Source organism: Canis lupus, chromosome 9 (assembly GCF_048164855.1).
Source record: "Canis lupus baileyi chromosome 9, mCanLup2.hap1, whole genome shotgun sequence".
In the NCBI taxonomy this organism is placed as follows: domain Eukaryota; kingdom Metazoa; phylum Chordata; class Mammalia; order Carnivora; family Canidae; genus Canis; species Canis lupus.
In genome coordinates this window covers 32,392,949-32,415,370 of record NC_132846.1, presented here as the reverse complement: position 1 = coordinate 32,415,370, position 22,422 = coordinate 32,392,949, and the positions used below count along the sequence as shown (strand labels likewise).

Genomic DNA, 22,422 nt, shown 5'->3' with positions numbered 1-22,422 from the left:
GCGCGGCTCCTCCTGGCGCCGGAACAGGAAGCGCCGAGCGCGCCGCCCCCGCGCGCTCTCCCCCCTCCTCCCCGGGCCGGGTGCGGCCGCGGGCGCCCCCCGCAGGCTTCGCGCTGCACTGCGGCCTGCCCGGCGGGGCGGGGCGGGGCGGGGCGGGGCGGGGCGGGGCGGGGCCGGGCGGCTGCTCCTCCGGCTCGCCCCGGGGCGGCTGTTTTCCTCCCGCGGGAGGGAGGACCGCTCCCCGGTTTTCCGGAATTCTGAGCACTCGGAGGAAATGCCTGTAGCCAGTGACGTTCTGGGCACCTCGGCGGAAACTGCTAGCTTGTTTCCTGGACTGGTTTGAGGACTGCTTCTGGATTTCCTACGCTTAGAGATTTTTACAGCCGGGCTTGGATGCCGGCTGGCTGTGAATGCGGCCAACCAGTGAATCCCGGCCCTCGGGCCGAAATTGGGGAGCGCTACAGGAGCGATACGGGGAAGGGGGCCCCACATGTTCATCTTTGAAAGAACCTTTACCTACTTTGGGTCAGGTCTGTAGGATGATTGACACATTCCCCCGGCTGTCAAGGAATCTGCCGTAATTATATAGTGTGCAAAATGTATATACATACAGTATGTACATAGATTTTTATATGTAAAACTACACTAGAAATATGCGGTATCAGTACATTTTGCTTCTTTGGGTAACCCCTTAGTGGGTCACTGGGCAGGGGCATTTTATTAGAAACGTCTTAAAGGAAGACTTATTCCTGGGTATGCTCCACCAGAACCCACACTTCTCCTACTGGAAAAGAGGCAATAGAGAAACTGCAAATACCCAAGCCTGGGGAAGACCTATTTTTGGACAGGAAAAATGGTCTATGGAAAATGACATTAGTGTGAACAACTTACCCTGCCGTCAGGAGGCAGTGAATCTGTAATGCCTTATGGAGCTATAAGGAATCCTGAGTCAGCAGACGTCAGTAAAACTATATTTAAAATCTTGACCTGGGACGCCTGGGTGGCTCAGCAGTTGAGCGTCTGCCTTCGGCCTGAGCGGTGATCCTGGAATTCCGGGATCGAGTCCCCCATCGGGTTCCTGTATGGAGCCTGCTGCTTCTCCTTCTGCCTATATCTCTGCCTCTTTCTGTGTCTCTCATGAATAAAATCCTAAAAAATAAAATCTTGACCTTTTTTCATTAGGTTGTTGTTTTAATTCTGATTTTTTAAAAATTTATTCATGAGACACAGGCAGAGAAAAAGGCAGAGGGAGAAGCAGGCTCCCCGCTGAGCTGGGATTCCCAATGTAGAACTTGATCCCAGGACTCCAGACCCCAGGATGACGATGCTCAACCTGGGCAGATGCTCAACCACTGAGTTGCCGGTGCCCCTGATTTTATTTTTTAAGATTTTATTTGAAAGAGAGCGGCAGAGAAAGGGGATCATGACCTGAGCCCTTGGGCGGAAGCCCTAAGGATCATGCTTAACTGACTGAGCCACCCTCGGTCCCCTTCTGATTTTAAAATTAATTTTTTAAAAATATTTATTTATTTATTTAATTTTTTTTTAATTTTTTAATTTATTTATGATAGTCACAGAGAGAGAGAGAGAGAGGCAGAGACACAGGCAGAGGGAGAAGCAGGCTCCATGCACTGGGAGCCCGACGTGGGATTCGATCCCGGGTCTCCAGGATCACGCCCTGGGCCAAAGGCAGGCGCCAAACCGCTGCGCCACCCAGGGATCCCCAAATTGATTGTTATATTGCTTTTCATTGCTGAGGTTTTGGGTAAAAAATATTTTGCGCTCAAATTGTCTCATTCACTTCACCTAGTCCAGGTCAGACATATCAGGGTGACTGCCTCGTTTTCCCATATTTTTAGCCAGTAGTAGCATGCTGAGTTCTAGAGCTAGGCCATTCCTGTCCCATGTGGACTGCCCTTGTCAACCTTTGCTTGGTAACTAAATCCCCACCTAGCTTTTCATAACTGCACTGCAGTCTGAAGCCCACCCTACCTAATCTTTGCATTTTTCACGTAGGTCAGACTTGCAAAGTGACAGGAAGACTTCCACATCTTCTTCCTTCAGTCTCTTGCACATTTAATCACATCTTGGCATCTGCTTCTGGAAGACCTAAACTGACACACTAAACGGACAAAAAAATGTATTATAAATTAGAAAACGTGTAATTTGGATTTTTAAAAATTTTCAGTTTAAAAAAAATTTTTTTTTTTTTTTTAAAGATTTGAAAGAGTGTGAAAATGAAGGGGTGGGGGAAAGGAAGGGCAGAGGGAGAGGGAAAGAAACCCAAGTAGAGTCTGTTTGGTGGGGCTTTTAGGACCCTGAGATCATGACCTGAGCTGAAACCAAGTCCGATGCTTAACTCATGTCCCCACCTTTTTTAGATTCTAAGTTGAATGTGCGAAGTCTGGATATAGTGTTTTTTGTTTCTAGAGAGAGAGCAAGCATGCAGAGAGGATGAGATAGAATCTTCAGCAGGCTCCACCCCAAGTGCAGAACCAGAGGCAGAGCTTGATCCCATAACCCAGAGATCATGACCTGAGCAGAATTCATTCAGATGCTTAACTGACTGAGCCACCCAGCAGCCCTAGGGCACACAATGTTTTATCTTTTTGTTTTTTTTTTTTTTTTTTTTATATTTTATTTATTTATTCTTGAGAGAGAGAGTCAGAGACACAGGCAGAGGGAGAAGCAGGCTCCATGTGGGGAGCCCAACGTGGGACTCAATCCTCGGACTCCAGGATCAGGCCCTGGGCTGAAGGCGGCACTAAACCGCTGAGCCACCCGGGATGCCCATGTTTTAAAAACAATATACAAAGCCTTTGGATTTTATGTATGAAGTTTTAATTAAGAATTGAAAATTTATTCAGATCAATTTATTTGAACTCACATCCAAGAAGAAACATTCAACTTCAGGATTAGAAATAAAAATGCAAACAGTCTACTTCTTTTTGGGTAAGAGGAGGATTCATACAAGCCCAACTGACAAGAGTACTAACAGCTTTGTGAAATTACTACTTAAACTGTATATTCAAGTATATATCAAGTTCATACTTGGCTTACATAGAATTGAGTCACTCACTCCTAGCAAAGTCAGCATAATTTAAGTAAACCCCCGTGAGTTTTATTTTAAGTCTGAAAGCTTAGATTTTATTATAACCACAGCAAAAGTGATTATCTTTACTTCCTGCAAATGTAATCAACTTTAAAATAACAGGCAAACATCAATTTTACTAAACCTTATTAAGGGTAGGAGGAAACTACAATTGTTCATCCAATTCCAGAGTCTAAACTATAAATCCAAATTGTACTGTTATCTCTATCGTCAAATCAAGCCAAGAAAGCCTATTACAGACTATCAGAAGTGAATGTGAATTTGCAGGGTCTACTAAGGGGATACTTTGAAAATCTATCATCACATTATTTTTAAGAAATTACAGAAATTACTTTAAAAGTATGCTCTAATAGTCACCTCTTAAGTGGAGAATTAGCCTTCAGGAAATCAAGTCACAAGTATTATTTATCTACATTTTATATGCTAGGAGATGAAGATCAAGATTTAGGATTATCTATTCAAAATTAAACAAAAATAGATTGCTTATATTTGAAATAGGATTCATGTGCCCCAAATCCCTTTCCATTGGGCTTTATTCATTAGTCTACATTTCTACATAGAAGCCAATCCATTAAAAAGTTACCTCCATTGTGCCCAATATCTTAATATATTAGAATGGTATAGGCAGACTTTTGTAGCATTGCTTACCTCTAGCAGGTCATTAAAAAAAAGAACTTTGTGCTTTCTGTTCATTCTTTAGAAATAAAATTTGAAACTGATTATGGTTAAAGCAAATTGTAAAGATCTTTTTTTTTTTTTCCAAAATAGAAACAATAGTCTGCTTGACTTAAAATCTTTTATTCATTTAGGTATTACTTAACACACAGGTTTTTGTAGATTTAAACATTGTTCTCCCTGTGCTGTCTCCAGAAATAATTGTCTACTTTCCTGTGAAATTTACTAAAATTAATATATAATCTGACTCGTTATAGCTAAAAGTGACAAAAGTTTTTAAATGAAAACTTAGAGTATATTTATGAATTAGGTTTCAAGGTTTTTGTTTCATAGGAAGAAACCTATTACATAGGCCTATAAAATGATCCAAACTTCAAAGAGACAGGAAGCTGGTAACTTGATTTGTCTTCTTAATGGCTTTGGCTCATGAATAAATGATAATGGTTTGTGTTTTTCTTATAAAAAGAAATGGAATTTGTATGAGTTCTATTGGCCACATTTACTCTACTTTTTAAAGGATTTCTAATTACTAAGACATTCTTTGTATTATTTATAATAAGTCACAACTTTAAGTGAAAGCCATTCTTTGACCATTAGCTGAAATTCAGGAAAGAACACAGTTCTGTTCACCAAATCAATAAATCTAACCACAGGCTGACTAAAAGCTTCCTTTAATCTTCTTCCTATTAGGTCTTCCTTTAAATTAAACCATTCTCTCTATGAATTATTTAAGTGAATGGCATGGCTATAGAAAGATCACATAGGATTCTTCAATACAAAAATGCTCAAGGAATCTAAAAAAAGAAACCTATTCAGCATATTTCAAGAATTGGAGTATGAATCAAGATGCTATAGCTCAAAAAAAAAAAAAAAAAAAAAAAAAAAAAAAAAAGCATAGTAGTGGTGGTGGGGTTGTTCCAAAAAGCTTAAGAAAAATAAAAGTCAAGTTTATTTCCTGATTAGTGCAGGATGATTCCCAAAGCGCAGTTAAGTGTCTGGTCCAGACCAGCTATTAGCAATTAAGTAGTTCCCTTTCACTGTCAAGGCTCTTCCCTGAGGTGATGCCTAAATTCTTAATTTTAATATTTTATCTTGTTTCTTTTAGCTTCATCCTTTCTCACCAATAAGCTCTACACATTTCCACCATGCTGATGCTTTCCCAACTCTGGAATTTATACTTTTCAAATGCCCACAAACATTAAGTTACAAAATTTATAGATATATTTGAATCTTTCCTCATGTTCCTCTCAAAACTTAGTCACTTTAGTTATATATTCCAATGATTACATATTTTACATTTTTAAAATTAGTTTGTGAATACTGGAGGCTCTTCCAAATGTGTCCTCACAAAGTCAGAGAAAGGGATTAACCTTTCTAAATTCCAATCTTTTAATGCCTTAAAAATTAATTTATTATTACTCTTTTCTTTTTCCTTCATGGTAAACAATTCCATTCTCAAGTCTTTATGCTTCTACTTTCAGATTTCTTTTCACTGTAGCAAATATGAAAGGAAAAATACAAACCATTTCAGAATAAATGAGTCTCTTCCCTGCTCTCATTTATTAGATCATCTACTTCAAGGATATATATGGCAGTATTTTGAAAATGTTAACAGCTATTAATACCTTGAAGTTGAAAAAATAAGAAAGCCAGAGAAAATATACCACAAGCAACCAGTTTGAATATATGAAAAGCTACTTATATCTTGATTTTCATATAAACATTTTTACCATTATAAAAGACAACATAATTATATTTCATTTTTCTTTATAAAATTACTCTTTAACAGAATATTTGTTAGCTAGTCATCCCTTAGGTTTTTCTGTACTGATAAAAAGTTATTTTTAAAAGAAAAATATTTAAAACAATAATTGTTTCACAGAAACAGAAAGTCTCATTATCAAATTCTGATAAAAAACTATAATCATGGGTAGAGTCTTACTATACTATTAATGTTCTTTCACCAAAAAATGCATATTTAGGAAGTGTTTTATTGGTAAATAAGACAAGCTTCTCAGTGATCTACAAAAGTGTCACAATAAAGATGAGGTAGTATGAGACTTTTCCACTTTTGTAAAAGGGAAATATCATCTTTAGAAGAGATATTTATCCTGATATCGGTGTTAGTGATATCCTGAGCCTCATTACTCCACAGATAGGTGCCATAATTAAGTTACCCTTCACTGGAACCAAGACAATCTTGAGATCACTGAGAAAAAAAATCCTAGAAAATGGTTAACAGATTTTCTTGGTTTAATTTTGTTGTAATTGCTAAAAATTTATTTTAAAGCTATTACTGAAAAATTCCATCTTTATGCTACCAACAGAACTGCAGGAAAGGGAAATGCTACTTCAACATAAAAGCAATGATACTTAAGAAACATCTATTCTAACTTGGAAAGTTGAGTCAAATTTCTTTCAATCCAGGCAGAAGCAGCTTCCTACTGGACCTAAATTAGCAGCAAGAAATCAACTACTATGATATTAAAAATGCCAATTTGTACAAAGGGTTAGATAGCTCACCAGAAGAAACTGTCTAGGAAATTTATTATGCACGGACCCTTTAAAAAAGCAGAGTTTGACAGGATACCACTCCATTTACCCTTATTTTACAGGGATAATGACGTTTCTAAAAATGCTTCTGTGTTGGGATCGTAAATTTAAAATATTACTCCTAGTGCCCAGTATTGTTCGGTATGGCATTAAAGCATGTAGCTCTCAAAATGTTTTCCTTTTTTAGAAGCTACAGTAAAGACATGGAATTCTGAAGATAGGAGTAATTATTTGAAACCTGAAAATCAAAACCAACATTAAGTTTTTCAGAAAACAGCTCCATGTTTACTTCTTGAATCTTTAGTGAAGCTCACTTTAAAATAATGAAGACTACTTAGGTCCTCTTTGGTTACCAATAGAAATTTGTGGCTGATTATAAAACTGTGGCATCTCCCCAAGATAACAGGCTCAGAGTGTCTATAAAAAGGCTAATTAGAAGCAACAGTTCATAATACAGAAAAACACCATAGTTGCTTTAATACGTTAGTAACTACTAGTTACTAATAGTGTTATATTTTTAAAGCTTCCAGTGAGAAAGAACAATATTTGTTCTGAAGATAGCAACTCATCTAGGTTGAGTAAAAGACTTACTCAAAAAGAACAAGTGGCCATGCTACAGTGTAGAAAATAAATTCACCTCCAAAAAGTCATGTTCTCATTTGATTCTTCCTCATCAGATTAATCAAACTGAGTAATACTGCTTTATAGTTAGTATTTAAAATGAAAACACTTCAAGTTTAGTTTCAAACCACCCTGTTACCTTTAGCATCCCTATTTGTTACAAAACTCTACTACACTGGCATGGATTGTGAATTACAACACACTCCACTTTACTGATCAGCGTCTGAAAAGCGGGATGGGGAAACTGTATTTTACGTACAGGAATGCCAATGGCAATGAGGATTGTACATGTAGGAAAGGACAGATTATTTTTAAAGAAAAGTATAAAATATGGATTTAACTGTGTTGGTAATGCCTACCAAATTTCAAATATCCCTGGATTTTAAGCAAATTACAGTTAAGAAAAAAAAGTAAGTATATGATCTATTTGGTAAAAACAAAAAAAAAAACACCTGGTCAAAAATATTCATTAACCCCTAGTATATAACTCTAAACAACTGATGTATCATAAGAAAAATAAACTGATCTAGACGTAAACTTTAGGGCAGAGATTTATTTTGGATTTCAACTGTCCTTGTAGAAAAATTCAAAGTGACATAAGAAAAATAAAATATTAAATGAAAATATGTATATAATCATTCCCATATTCCTACACTTTTCCTAGCATTGTTGTTCTGGTGCATCAATCCTGAGTACTCTAACTTTTGATTTATAGTGATATTCCTTCAGATATAATTTCATAGAAGGAGGAATTGGAAGGGCATCAATGCCATCATAAGTTGTACAGTTACAAATAACTGTTCTGCATATATGCTGCAGGGTAAAGGGGAAAGTCCGAATTAAAGGAGTGGATAAAAGGGGTTCGAAAAACATACAGGCACTCGGGTCCTTATAATGTTCTAGGAGCCCTGTAATGTCAGGAGAATGGAAGACACAAGGATCATGTGCATCAAAGCTAAAGTTGTGATTCCACTGTTCAATTCTAGCATGAAGAGAACGACTATAGCGTCTAAAACTAACTGAGAATAAATAGTCTTCCTGTGCTGAGTCTCGAAGTAAAAAGGTACCCTCTGGTTTTCCCTCTAGTAGAGCTTCAGCTGCATATTTATCCATAACTCCCCAGTAACATGGATTATTATTGATCTGAAGGAGGTCTGGTACAAGACAGTGGACATAATCAATCTGGGTATGGTACTTAGGAGGTGTTTCCAACTGCAGGATTTCTTCATCCATTTCCCATTTGGGTTTGTTTCTTTTCCTGGAACTTGTGCAAAGTGTTATAATTTCATCATCTGAATCCATATCACTATCTTCTATACTGTTATTTGAAACCAGGTTCATCACAGAGCCAGTCACAGGACCACTTCTACATGAAGCACTGTTGGTGGTTATGACACAGGGCTGAACATTGGTATGTGTGAAGCAGTTTACCTCTTCTTCTGCATTTCTTCGTTTTAGATGACCATCCCTCAATTCATTCTGAGACAAGTCTGTGCTTATCCATTCATTGGATTTGGGATTTATAGGAGCAGTGTGTCGTTTAATAAAATGCCACCTAAAGGCTAAATCTGATCGAGGTGGGAAAGGACACTTATCTAACATGAGTTCACTGATATGAATTTTCCTTTTAGATGGAAGCCCTGAAGAGTGCCGACCACTACAATTCTTTATTGGAAAACACTGCCCCACAGCATCTTGCAGTTTCTGTTTAAGAGATCGGCCTAAAAATCTATGCCCACAGGAATGATCTAAATCCAACTCAATGGATGAACAGCTGTGCTTCCTTTCTTGGCTCCTTAAAGGAATTTCAGTTTTCTCTATAGCATTCACTGTTTCAGCATCTGAACAACTTTCACTCTTTTTTGACCAAGATAATTTCTTTCCACTCCACACATAACCGTCCTTTCTGTCAGCACTTCTACTTCGACTAGTTTTGGGCCTTACATCTACATTTTTGCTATTACTTTCACTATTTTCTGCCATTTTAACAAATTATCTGCAAATTCCAGTGTTATAAATACTGCTTTTTCAGTTTTTCCAGCAGGAAGATTCTTCTGGGCACTCTCTGGATGTATCTAAAAAAACAAACAAAACAAAACACACTAGTCATTTGTCATTCACTTTTTTTTTTTTTAAAGAGAGAAGAGAAAGAGAGTGTGTGAGCAGGGGAAGGGAAGAGGAAGAGAGAAAATCCCAAGCAGACTCCATGCCCAGTGTGGAGTCTGATACAGGGTTTGATCTCATGACCCTGAGACCATGTTCTGAGCCAAAAATCAAGAGTCAGATGCTCGGGATGCCTGGATGGCTCAGCAGTTGAGCATCTGCCTTTGGCTCAGGTCCTTATCCAGGGGTCCAGGATCGAGTCCCACATTGGACTCTTTTCGGGGAGCCTGCTTCTCCCTCTGCCTGTCTCTCTGCCTCTCTCTCTCTCATGAATAAATAAATACAATATTAAAAAAAAAGTCAGATGGTTAACCAAATGAGCCACCCAGGTGTCCAACTGTCATTCATTTTGCACATATAGTTTTACATATTAAGCCCCAATCAGACATAAGATGAAAAAGCATAATTAGCATATGAACAAGATAAGAGTATTGGATATGTTGGAAGGTAGTTCCAAAATATTTTGTTTTCACTTAAATGATCTGCTTTACTACATACTAATAATTTCATAGTACCCGGGAGTCAAGAATCTGAATTCTTTCCCACAGTTAATTTTCAATGTAGATTAGAAAGCGAGGCCTCCTCTCTTAGCCCAACTGTATGCTCAAAATGTAAACAATTTCTAGTCTTGAGGTGTATCTTCTACTAATCTCTCCTTTCTTTATTTTTATTTCACAGCAGACCAGTCAGTGAATTGTTGTAAGAGACAGTGAGAAATATATGACTTGGTGTTTGAGAAATACTACCCTGTAGTGGTTCCTTACTTCCCTCTCCTTGTGTTGTTTTCTATTGATTGAAAATATAAACTTTAAGTTACAAAAGCTGTTAAGAATTTATTAAATAATAAAAAAAGAGTATTTATTAAATAATCACCACTGAACAGCAGGAATGCCATGCAAAAATTCCCAATGCAGTTTTGACAACTCATTTCAGTAATTGGTCAACTTCACTCTCAGTTTATGCAGTTTTTAGAAAACATGGAATCGGATAAAAATTTGTTATTTCACATACACACTCTTGTGTTTTTCTTGGTAATTTTGAGAAACAAGCAAATAAATTTCTATAGGGCAATGACTTTCCTTTGAAGTTGGCTAGATATGCTAGAATTTACAATGTGAAATAGAGTTTTATTAAGACAAATAGTGATGATAGGTTGTAAATGGGATTAACTTAACTATTCTTAGGTGGAGTAAGATTTAAGCCCAGAATTGGGGGTTAGGATTCTATAACCTCAAACATTTTACAAATGAAACTTGAATTTGGAGACTGAGAAAATCAGTCTCACTCAGCATGCTGATTATGATTAAGTTTCTGATTATGTCAGAGGAACATTATAATCCCAAAAGTCAAGTAAATGTTTAGAGCCATCTGAATGCATTTTCAAAGCAAGAGGATTTGAAATAAGCAACTGTAGTAGCAAATGATTGGCAAGTACTTAAAAGTGTGAACTAATTAATTAGACTTGCCAAATAAAATACTCCATTTCTAAAAAAAAAAAAAAAAAAAAAAAACTCCATTTCTAAAACTGAATAGCACCTGGCGATTATACAGATTATTTTGATTTAGTGAGCTCACTAGTATATACTCATTTAAAATCCATAGGGAAAAATATTTTTAAATCTAATTTTGGAAGACATATCATTACTTATTATACCAAAATTATATTCAACATTATGCTTTGGCTGTTTGTTGACCAAGTTCTACTGAGCAAAAATAAACAAGAAACAACAAAGTAGGCTGAAGAATACTACACACTTTCTACTTTTTTTATTCAGTTGTGAAAAATATATAAGATTTGAAATGCTGGGATCCCTGGGTGGCGCAGCGGTTTGGCGCCTGCCTTTGGCCCAGGGCGCGATCCTGGAGACCCGGGATCGAATCCCACATCAGGCTCCCGGTGCACGGAGCCTGCTTCTCCCTCTGCCTGTGTCTCTGCCTCTCTCTCTCTCTCTGTGTGTGACTGTCATAAATAAATAAAAAAAATATTAAAAAAAAAAAAAAGATTTGAAATGCCTGGTAATTTACTAAAAAAAATAGCAAAATAACAGTTTGTTAAACTCTATGACCAACTTTACTCCACTGGATATGAGCTCCCTCATCTTGCTTATTATCTCTACATTGTATCATTTCTTCCTTCACTTCTATTATCAGAGATAAGCTCGCTCTCTCTGTTCCTGATGACATTCCCACCTTTACCAGGGCCTGCTTCAGTTTTTCTCTTTCAAATTCTCTCTGCCTTCAATAACAAATCTCCTATAAAATCCTTTAGTGCTTCTAATGCTTCCTTTAGGCACTACACCTGCTACTTTCCATTACTAAATTTTTTATTATAACTTCATTTCCCCTTAAAATGAAAATAGCTTTTTTTTTTTGAAAATAGCTTTTTTATTCTGATTATAAAATAAATAATTGACTGGTTTGAAATGGCCAAGTGAAAATCTTTTTGTTCTATCCTCCCAAAAAGTCAACCCAGAACAAGGAAAAATGAGAAATAAAAACACAATCATAACATCCATGAGACTAGGAGGTGTCTATAACCTAAATCACAAAATATGAAAACAGAGTATGAATGGAGGAGCAGTAAATAACTCAGCATCAGAGAGGCGGGTAACACTAGGCACAGAGGTGACATGGATGAGAAGCAAGCCAACAGAGTATGCAAAGTCCAGGACCCAAAGGTACCAGATGATACAGAAAATGTGGGTGGAGAACAGGGTGGAAAATGGAGAAGCAGGCTGAAAATATGCATAAGTACAGCTGGATTTCTCCAGTTCTTATTCCTACACTTAGAGGAGATGGGATATTTATCAGTTGGAGAAACTAAACTGAGAGGCTAGGACTTTGAATACCAGACATAGAGAGAGGGTAGAAGAGAGATTTGGGACTAAAATCGTGTAAGTTCTTACTTCCTTCTCCCAGCCAGCTCCCAGAACTCTGGTAGCCATATTTATAGCTCTTAATAAGGGACTAAAAGATACTTTGCTGAAAAAAATAGAATGGTCAAAAAGAAAAGAACTCTAGATACTGACAGTTGGGACTCCTACAATAGAAAGCTGGGAGGGAGGGCCTGGGTGCCTCAGTTGGTTGAGCGACCCACTCTTTTTTTTTTTTTTTTTTTTTATTTATGATAGTCACACACACAGAGAGAGAGAGGCAGAGACACAGGCAGAGGGAGAAGCAGGCTCCATGCACCGGGAGCCTGACGTGGGATTCGATCCCGGGTCTCCAGGATCGCGCCCTGGGCCAAAGGCAGGCGCCAAACTGCTGCGCCACCCAGGGATCCCAACTCTTGATTGAGCGTCTGACTCTTGATTTTGACTCAGGTCATGATCTCAGAGTTGTGAGATCAAGCCCTTCACCAGGCTCCATGCTCAGTGGGGAGTCTACTTGAGATTCTCTATCTCCCTCTGCCCCTCCCCTGCATGAGCTCTCTCTCTCAAAATAAATGAATGAATAAAAACACCAATAACCCACAAACCTGGAATAATCACCCAAGCATGGAGAAAAGCTTGCCAGCCACAAGCCCCACCTACTCACACACAGCTGTCAGGCAGCATTGTTGTGCTTTATTCACTCCAGAATATGAATGGTCATAGGTCATCAGACTTTTGAGGAAAGTGTCTAATATAAACAACAGCAGAGGCCAAAACATTAAAAAAATACTTAGAGAAAAACAAGAACCACAAAAAGAGCAGAAAATAAACTGATTTCTTCCAAGTTAAGAGAAGATATTACACCTATGAATGAGTAAGAGGAGTTTGGGACAATCAGAGATTAAGAAAATTTTGTAAATTAAAAATACGGGATGCTTGGGTGGTTCAGCGGTTGAGCGTCTGCCTTTGGCTCAGGGCGTGATCCTGGTATCAGGATCAAGTCCCACATCGGGCTCCCTACGGGCAGCCTGCTTCTCCCTCTGCCTATATGTCTCTTCCTCTCTCTTGGTGTGCATCTCATGAATAAATAAAACCTTAAAAAAAATAAAAATATGGTCACAGAAATAAAATAGTCCACAGGAAAGTTGGAGAAGAAATTGAGGAAATAACAGGAAATGGGAAAAAATGGTTAATTAGAAAAGGTAAGAAAACTAGACGATTGATACAGACATTTCATAGAAAATAATAAAATGAAGGGGGGAAATTAAAAAAGAAACTATATTAGAAAATTTCCCAGAACTGAAGGACATGAGCTTCTATACTGAAAGAGTCCACGGAGTACCCAGCACAATTGGGGAAAAATACAGTTACATTGTTCTAAAATTTTAGAACCGTAGAGATAAAGGGGAGATACTTAAGTTAAGAGAGTAGATGTTGTGCTATCCAAGTCAAAAAATATGTGAAAATTAAAAAAAATCTTCCCGAGGGAATAAAAGTCATAGAGGACTACAAATAAATGGCATCTGGTTTCTCAACAGTAACTATGGAAGCTAGAGGCTAGTTTTGGAAGCTAGAGGCTAGTTCCAACTTTGAAGAAATAATCAGCCAAATTACCATTCAAATATGAAGATAAAGAAATTTTCACACATGCAAAGCATCAACAACTTTACCTCATACTAGAAGATATATAGTCTTCTATTTTTTTTTTAAGATTTTATTTATTTATTCATGAGAGACAGAAAGAGAGAGGCAGAGACACAGGCAGAGGGAGAAGCAAGCTCCATGCAGGGAGCCCAACATGGGACCCGATCCCGGGTCTCCAGGATCACGCCCTGGGCTGAAGGCAGCACCAAACCACTGAGCTACCCGGGCTGCCCGATATATAGTCTTCTAAAATTAAAGTGTGGGATCCCTGGGTGGCGCAGCGGTTTGGCGCCTGCCTTTGGCCCAGGGCGCGATCCTGGAGACCCGGGATCGAATCCCACATCGGGCTCCCGGTGCATGGAGCCTGCTTCTCCCTCTGCCTGTGTCTCTGCCTCTCTCTCTCTCTCTCTATGTGACTATCATAAATAAATAAAATTAAAAAAAAAAAATAAAATAAAATTAAAGTGTACCCACAGCAAAAGACATAATGCAGAAAATAAGATATTTAACACAAGAGAGAGGAAATGTGAATTCTTAAGATGTCGAAGAAGAAAAGTTTCTAGACAACATGGTATTCAGAGCATATAACCATACAGGGCCATTGGCTCCAAGGTGGAAGGTTTTGAAGAAAAAAAAAAAAGAACTGACTTCTGGAAAATTCAATTGAGAAGAATGAGAAAAGAGAATCAGGTAATTCTTAATTACACAAAAATTCAAGAGTTAGACAAGAAAGAAAATAAAGTTGTAAAATACTTGGCTCAGCAATGAATGACATTTACATATTCACCAAAACTGTGATACAAATGCAATAAGAAAATGGAAAGAAAGGAAGGAGACTAAAAGATAATTTCTCATCTATCATAAAAGGAACTCAAGTGATAATGTCTGGTAATCGACGAATCAAGAAATAATAAGCATATGATTTAGAAATATAAAGGTAAATATTGGAAAAACAGTTAAAAGATTCGACATAGATGCCTTCGGAATTGGTAGGACTGTAGAATTTATCTTCCCTAAGCTTTCAACTTAATTTTTAACTTGGGTGCATATATCATTTTGATGAACATAAACAACAGTAATTCATACTTATCATGATTAATTCAAACTAAGCTTAAGTTATAAAAAAAAAACCCAAATTATGCATAATCCTACCATCCAGCTGTAACCATTTTAACATTTTTAGTATCTCTATGCATGTATATGACAAGGATGCAGTTTCACAGCACAATAATGGCAGCCATTAAGCAGTATAGCGTTGTTTTTTGTTGTTGTTAAGATTTTATTTATTTATTCATGAGAGACACAGAGAGAGAGGCAGAGACACAGGCAGAGGGAGAAGCAGGCTCCCTGTGGAGAGCCTGATGCAGACTTGATCCTGGGACTTCGGGATCATACCCTGAGCTGAAGGCAGATGCTCACCCGCTGAGCCACTCAGGCACCCCTGCAGTACAGTTTGAGTCCAGTTTATCTGATACTCGCCATTTGATGTGAAACCTCAGTTTTTTTTTCATCTGTAAAAACAGAGATATTGATGCTATCTATTTCATTCGGCTGTTGAGGATTAAATGAAATAATGTATGTAAAGTACTCTGTTCAGAGCCTAAATGTATTAAGTAATCAATAAATTAAAAAAAAGAAACATATTAGATATAATTTTATTAAAGGACATAAGACAGTTTATTATTTTTTTTAAAGATTATTTATTTATTCATGAGACACGCAGACTGAGAGAGAAAGGCAGAGACATAGGCAGAGGGAGAAGCAGGCTCCTTCCAGGGAGCCCAATGCCGGACTCAATCCCAGATCTTAGGATCACGACCTGGGCCAAAGGCAGGTGCCCAACCACTGAGCCACCCAGGCGTCCCAAGCCAGTTTACTAGAAATGGTTCATGGGGAGCCTGGGTGGTACAGTAATTTGATCATCCAAATATTTATTACACTACATAAATAATTTATAAGTAAATGATTAATACTTATTATATACAAGTTGGTAAGCCTTGCCAAGTATATCTGTTATGTTTGCATCTAAACTTACGCAAGGGGGATCCCTGGGTGGCTCAGCGGTTTAGCGCCGCCTGCAGCCCAGGGCTTGATCCTGGAGTCCCGGGATGGAGTCCCATATTGGCTCCCTGCAAGGAGCCTGCTTCTCCCTCTGCCTGTGTCTCTGCCTCTCTCTCTCTCTCTCTGTGTCTCATGAATAAATAAATAAAATCTTAAAAAAAAAAAATCTCAATTAAAAAAAAAAAGTGTTGAGTTCTGAATCTGAATGAATCCTTTCAAATAGCCTATCATTAGTTCTTGGAGTTTTACAAACTTTATAAATGAGGAAGAAAAAAATACAGTGATAAGAAAGTGGCTTTACTATTATTTTTATGTAGTATAGAAATCTAAGATGATACTTTAAAAGGTGCTGACAAATCAAAGATCTTTGCCAGTAACTACAAAGCTTTTTATTTTTTTTTTTATTTTTTTTTTTAAAGAGGGGAACACATCACTTGGGAGAAGGTTGCTTTGGCTCTTGATTCAATAATTAATTTTTTATGAAGGCAGCTAAATTACATTGCTCTGGGGAGTAAACAGTGACATCTTTTAAAAAAATTATTATTTCTTACTGAGCAAGAGGCAAATATCTCAAAAGCAAATTTATATAAAAGCTATTTTCAAGAAAGAAAGTTCCCAGATTCCCAGTAGCTATCTCTTCCCAGATTCTACCACCAATTGCCAAGGACAGTGAACCGAGAATGAATATCCAACATATCCAACATGGCCATTCTACTAACACAAGATTTAAATAACATTTAAGTAGTTCTACTGTTTTTTGTTTTTTTTTTTTAAAGATTTTACTTATTTATTCATGAGAGACACAGAGAGAGGCAGAGACATAGGCAGAGGAAGAAGCAGGCCCCATGCAGGGAGCCCAATGTGGGACTGGTTCCCAGACTCCAGGATCACTCCAGGCCAAAGGCAGGCGCTAAACCGTTGAACCACCCCGGCGTCCCTAATTAGTTCTATTGCATAAAGCCAGATAGGTGATGTTAATTCAAGATTCCTAGAGAAAACTATTAAAAAGCCAATAATGAGGGACGCCCAGCTGGCTCAGTAGGTAAACATGGAACTCTCAATCTCAGAGTCATGAGTTTAAGGCCCATGTTGGGCATGGAGCCTAGAAAAAAAAAAAAAAAGGCCAAAAATTAAACTTCATCTATCTGGAAATGTCACTGTATTCTCTATGAGGTTGGGTAATTCTTTAGTAATTCTCTACCAGAGCATTACCGTATATATTAATTATTCATTGGATGACTACTTTATCTAAAATGCTGATGCATATCTAAGACCAGAATTCATGTAAATACCAAATTAAAATACATTTGATACTAAAATAATTATTTATTACACTACATAAATAATTTATAACTAAATTATTACTCCTAGGAATTTCCTGACCAAATCCACAATTCCAAAGTTTACCTGCTATTATGTGTCCCAAAACTCCCTGAAAGCACTCTGATCATAGTTTGTGATATTTGAATTGGATTCTATGGGTCATAGTCCTTACTTAACATTTGATCATAGTCTGATACTTGAGGAGAATTCTGTGGAGACATTTAGAGCCCACGAATGGAATATACTGGATATTGGCAGATGAATTCCTTGAAATGTTAAGGAAAAATATAAAACCGGGTTTGATCATATGAAAAGAATCTCTGAACTAAAAACATGTTGTTTTTTCCCCCTCATAACAAGAGCAATACAGTTTCATTTTCCAGTAAATATGTTAGTATCTCCTATTTTCACGCTACCACGTCAGGGCTCGTGGGACTTAACTGGATTAAAAAACAAACATAAAAAGGAATTACTGATTAGTACCACTACATCCTCCTTCTCCCCACACTCTCCACTTACTTTTCCAATTATAGTTTGCTTATGCCAGTGGGCACTAGTTCTAAAAGGTGTTAATACATATTCTAGAGAGATAGGGGTTTCCTTATTAAACAAATATAGGAATGGTTTCCCTCTGAAATATTACAATGCATATTTTGCAAAAGGTTCTGAGAGGTTCTTCAGTTAAGAAGCCTGCTTAAGCCATAATTTCCTGTATTTAGCTCATAGAAATCCTTTTGGAGCAAACTTTAGGGGGAGTATTAACTTGGGCTAATATTTAGATGATTGTCCATTCCGTGACCATGCCAAAGAGAAATGTTCAGGAACCTATCACCAAAGAAGGTTAATCTCGAGTGAAGAGAGAACAGAAAACTAATAGCTGGCTTTTTAAAAATGGAAGGACCTTAAAAGAATCTTAGAAACCAGAATATTTAAGATATATGATTTTAACTTTTAGGGAATAAACTAGATTAAGGAGATTCATTTTCTTTCCAGTTTGTAATTTTTTAATTATAAAAAACAATATATGCTCAGTAAAAAATATACAGAACATTTAGATAAGTTTAAAAGGGAGGAGGGGAAAAACTGTAGTTCAATTACCTAAAGGCAATCAATTTAGACATTTTGGTCTACTTCCTTGTAAGAGTAATTTAGTCTAAAGAGAAAATTTTAATGTTTTAAACAACTATAAAAATTAACAATCTAGTTTTTTACTACACTATATTTAAAAATGAAGCATGGTGCAGATGAAATAGCATGAAAGGTTAAATCATCAAACATGGGCTAAAATTCAGACTTTGTCACGTACTAATCATATTACCTGATTTTAAAATCTCATTTAACTTCAGTTTTCACATTGTAAAATCTGGATAATGCCAGCTGCCTTATGTTTTAGTTCCAGGAATAAGATGTATGAAAATAGCATATATTAATGAAAATGCGTATTAGCTACTTTCTAGTAGTACTCAGAACTTTTCATGTAGAAATTTCTAAAAATGAGAGGTGGGAAAGTAGCAAAAATTTTTAAAAAAGGAACAAGAGGAAACAAAGGCCACATATAAGGCTTGAAAATCTGAGGCTGAGGAGGCTTCATATCATAAAGCACTTTGTATTACTCCTGATATTAAACACTGTCTTTTTAAAAGGTTAAAAAAATTTAAATTCTTTACAAATATTATGGGTGTAAATAACCAAAACCTCTAATTATTAAAATATGTAGTTTCTTGCAAGCTAACTTAGTAAATACAGATTTCAACAGAAAGAGTAGGTAAAGTTTTTTTTAACTGATTATAGATTATTCTTTCTATTGCTTTATAATAATTACACATGCTTATATTTAAGCTTGGGTGACAAGTTTTACCTATTCAAGTTTTAACACACTAGTATAAGGGGATTCTAGACTTAAAAAGCTTTAATGTCCTGATGTGTTTTACTAAATTTCTAGTTTTATGGCAACAGTTATGAAATGGAACAGCAGTATGGTAGACTACCTAGAATCAGATGGTAAAAGACCTGTGCTCTACTTCTCATTTTGACAGTTGGTAGGAGTGTGACTGGACAAACTACAACCTCTTTGAGTCTTGGTTTCTTTATCAATAAAAGAGTGATTATATCTCTCTTGCTGTGTAAGGATCCACTATCTATGTAACAACACAATCAAATACTGTGGCTGTCTTTAGCCACAAGAACTGGATAGCTGGGAATAGAACTTTACCGCCTTTTATACCTTGAGAAGTTTACATATATGCAAGTATTATTTACTCCAAAAATAAACAGTAACTCTCAATACACTTTCAGAGATACACAAATTTTCAGATTTCTAAACTGCCTTCAATATTATTTTCTTCAATACTCTGTTCTCCTCATTTATATTCTATTCTTATTTTTTTAGAGAGAGGGGGAACACACACACGCCTAAGACAGACAAGGGTGGGGAAGGCAGTGGGAGAGAGAGAATCCTTTTCTTTTTTTGAGAGAGAGAATCTTAAGCAGGCTCCATGCCCAGTGAGGAGCTCACCTGGGGCGCAGTCTCATGACTCATGAGATCACAAACAGAGCCGAAATCAGGACACTTAACTGATAAGCCACCCAGGTGTCCCTCTCGGTCATTTTACCTCTCTTCCACCCTTATCTTTCACATAGTTAGTGATTTTTACGTCAAGTACACATTTCATTGAAAAAGTATTTTTTAAACTCCTTCCATAGGCAATACTGAAATGCTTTTTAGATAAACTGAATCTCTAAGAGTATACGATGTAGATAATACTCATCACCAAAATGGTAATCATGTTTTCTCACCCTATTGCCCTTGAGAACAGTATTTGTGAGCGTAAGCGTCCTATAAATGGTTGCAACAGAGCAGAGCTAACTAATCTTCATGGCAATTTAAACTGTGACCTTGCTGTCATTTTCAGTGAGTTCATTCAGCTACCCACTCCTATGAGATACACACTGTTAAAGATAAAGAAATCCATTTGGAAAATTTTGACAGCCAGAACAGTAACAGCTGCAATGGATTTTTTTTTAAGGCTATGCTATTCTAAATAACCATATAATTTTGCTGACATTTAAGTTACATGCATTTCATTACCACACTATCTTGTACATGTTGTTTGAATGTCTGTTTCCATCAAGACCATGAACTCATTGACATTAAAATTTATCGGCATTTGACTGAAAGAGAAATATAATTGTGAAAACATACTAGCAAAAGTAAGAATATATCTTTTAATACTTGAAAACTTTTACAGGATAATGATAAAAAAAAAACCCCTCTATTTTAAACAAAAGCACTAAGTATCCACCCAAAGTACCCTGTTAATAACACAGGATATTAGTAACAATCAGTTTTATACATCCATGAATTTCTCCTATATACCATAACTAATAATTGATGGAAGTAGGTATCTCCATTTTAGAGATAAGGAATCTGATATCCAGAAAAAGTAAAGCATAGTCAAGGTCATATAATGAATAACTGTCAGAGCGAAAAATAAAACCTAGGGCTGTTCAACTCTAAGGCCCAAGCTCTTTCCATACATGTTTAATTTGTGAAGGGAATTTTTCTTTAACCTGTGGATCAAACGGCTTGATTGCTAAGGCAGAGTGAAGGGAGAGAAATATAGACACCATTCATAGTTTTAAGTCATATTGTGTTATAGATGTCACAGGGCATTTAATATCCATAACTCTTGTTCCAATTTACAGATCCTTCTTATGCTAAGCTGTGAATAGTACTACCTTGAAATCTCATCAAGATAATAGACAAATGTTATCAGAGTTCATCTTCAATCCCATCGTCTTATCCAGGGATCTTCACTCGGATTAAAAAATTACAAATCAGTCTATCTAAAAATTAATGAATGATCTTCAAATAAAATTAAATCACTCAGAAAGAATCATCTCCGGTATCTTTTGCTGTTGTGGGAAATCCACAATAGGTTGGCTATTTTTCCACAAATCCCAAGCTCATTTTCAGCCAATCATTCTTCCTCTTCATTAATGTACCAAATTTAAGTATCTAGGAAGTCTAATTGGAACCCTAGTACTCAAAACAACTTTCACACAATGCCAAGACTGTAAGAACAATAGCACCGTTTGTGTAACTGTGCAACTTTTCACAATGGGAACTAGATTGAAAAACAATGGGGAAATGTTTAGGACAGAAAAACGTCCCACTTATTCATAAACTGGTGTCTGATGCAGACTAGAAGATGGGTACCACACAAATATGTCACCGTGAAGGTATTCATCAGACACCGGTCTGCCAACATGGAAGAACATGGGGACATAAACTTAATGGCCAAGACCTTCGTTGAGATTATAAGGAGCGAACGAAGCATTCAACCATATGCTTTAGTTCTGGCTCTTCTTTTAGATCTAAATACGTACTTCAGTGAATTTTAGGTGGGGTCTGAACGGGGAAATCCAAGTTACTTTCTTCTTAAGGGATATACGTCCACCCCCAACAATCATTAACGTGCAAGCCATACCTCCAGGAACTGAGAACTGAGATTAAAGTCTTCCCTCTTTTTTTTTTTTTTTTTTTTATCTCTATAGAAACGACAAGGTGAAGGCACGAAGGATGCCAAGATTAAAGGTTTGGGAAGGGTCTCGTTCTCCTCGAGAACAAGATGCTCAAAGACTTCATTCTGTAACAGGGCCCCAAGGAGGAGCTGGACTTGGTCAGGGACTCGGATATGGCTGCGTGTTAGGGAGCCTGGAAGGTGACAGCAGACCCTAATCCGCGAGGCCGGGAAGCAACCACCCTTCCCCCCACTCACCTCTCAGAGCGCAGCTTGACTGGGGCTGTGCGAGGAACTGCCGCCATCACCATCGCCGTCACTCGGGGTGCTCTCTAAGGTGGAGAAGGGAGGCCCAGCCACTCCTGCACCTCAGGTAGGTCCTAAAAGGAGGATGTCTTTCTGCAAGCCCCCACCCCTCGCCTCAGAATTCCCGTCTCATTCGTTGCGGTCACCGCCTCCACCTGCTCCCAAGGCGCTGCCATCACTTCCGTGTTCGACACCCTCCCTTTCTTCCTCACTCCCCCAGCAACCGGCTTTTTCCCTTGCACGCGGCGCGCGGCTGACGCCATCACCCTGCGACTTCGGTCCCGCCCGTCGCTGGGCGTGGGCGAGCGGGCGCAGGCGCAGTGCAGCGAGCACGTCGGAGCGCGGGAAGCGGCCCTGCGCGGGCGCCTGCAGCGCGCCTTTCCTCAGTGGTGGAGCTCGGTGGGCTCGGTGAGTCCCCTTTCCAGGTGCCGGTGTCCGCGCACTGAAGAGAAGCGTGTCCTTTTCCCGGTTTATCGTCTGACAGACCCTCTGCTGTATCTCGTTTGTGCCGCTCGGGTGGGGGAAAAGGTATCGCCGGGAGACTAACTTCCCTTCTTCCCCTTCAGCC

At 37.8% G+C, this 22,422-nt stretch overlaps 2 protein-coding genes and 1 long non-coding RNA gene across 4 annotated transcripts in view; 2 read left to right on the top strand and 1 right to left on the bottom strand.

Moving 5' to 3' along the window:
- The first annotated feature begins 152 nt into the window (after positions 1-152).
- On the top strand, positions 153-3,842 carry LOC140639995 (uncharacterized). Its single transcript, XR_012036650.1, has 2 exons — positions 153-530; positions 2,017-3,842. It is a non-coding gene; the product is annotated as an uncharacterized lncRNA (long non-coding RNA).
- Positions 2,819-22,143, bottom strand: SOCS4 (suppressor of cytokine signaling 4). Its single transcript, XM_072838650.1, has 2 exons — positions 21,807-22,143; positions 2,819-9,036 (listed from the first exon to the last, which is right to left on the bottom strand). The coding sequence occupies exon 2, from the start codon at positions 8,942-8,944 to the stop codon at positions 7,622-7,624; it is 1,323 nt and encodes a 440-aa protein (XP_072694751.1). The 5' UTR covers positions 8,945-9,036; positions 21,807-22,143; the 3' UTR covers positions 2,819-7,621.
- WDHD1 (WD repeat and HMG-box DNA binding protein 1) overlaps positions 22,134-22,422 on the top strand; it is a 61,935-nt gene continuing 61,646 nt past the window's right edge. Inside the window, exon 1 of one of the 2 annotated variants that reach the window (XM_072838647.1) lies at positions 22,134-22,262. The gene's annotated coding sequence lies outside the window, so the exon portion shown is untranslated. Of the gene's footprint in view, positions 22,383-22,422 lie in introns of both variants that reach the window. The other variant, XM_072838646.1, reaches the window with a different exon arrangement.

What these genes read in the sequence shown, in the direction of transcription:
- SOCS4 (XM_072838650.1), bottom strand. Translation starts at nt 8,944, where the DNA reads ATGGCAGAAAATAGTGAAAGTAATAGCAAAAATGTAGATGTAAGGCCC.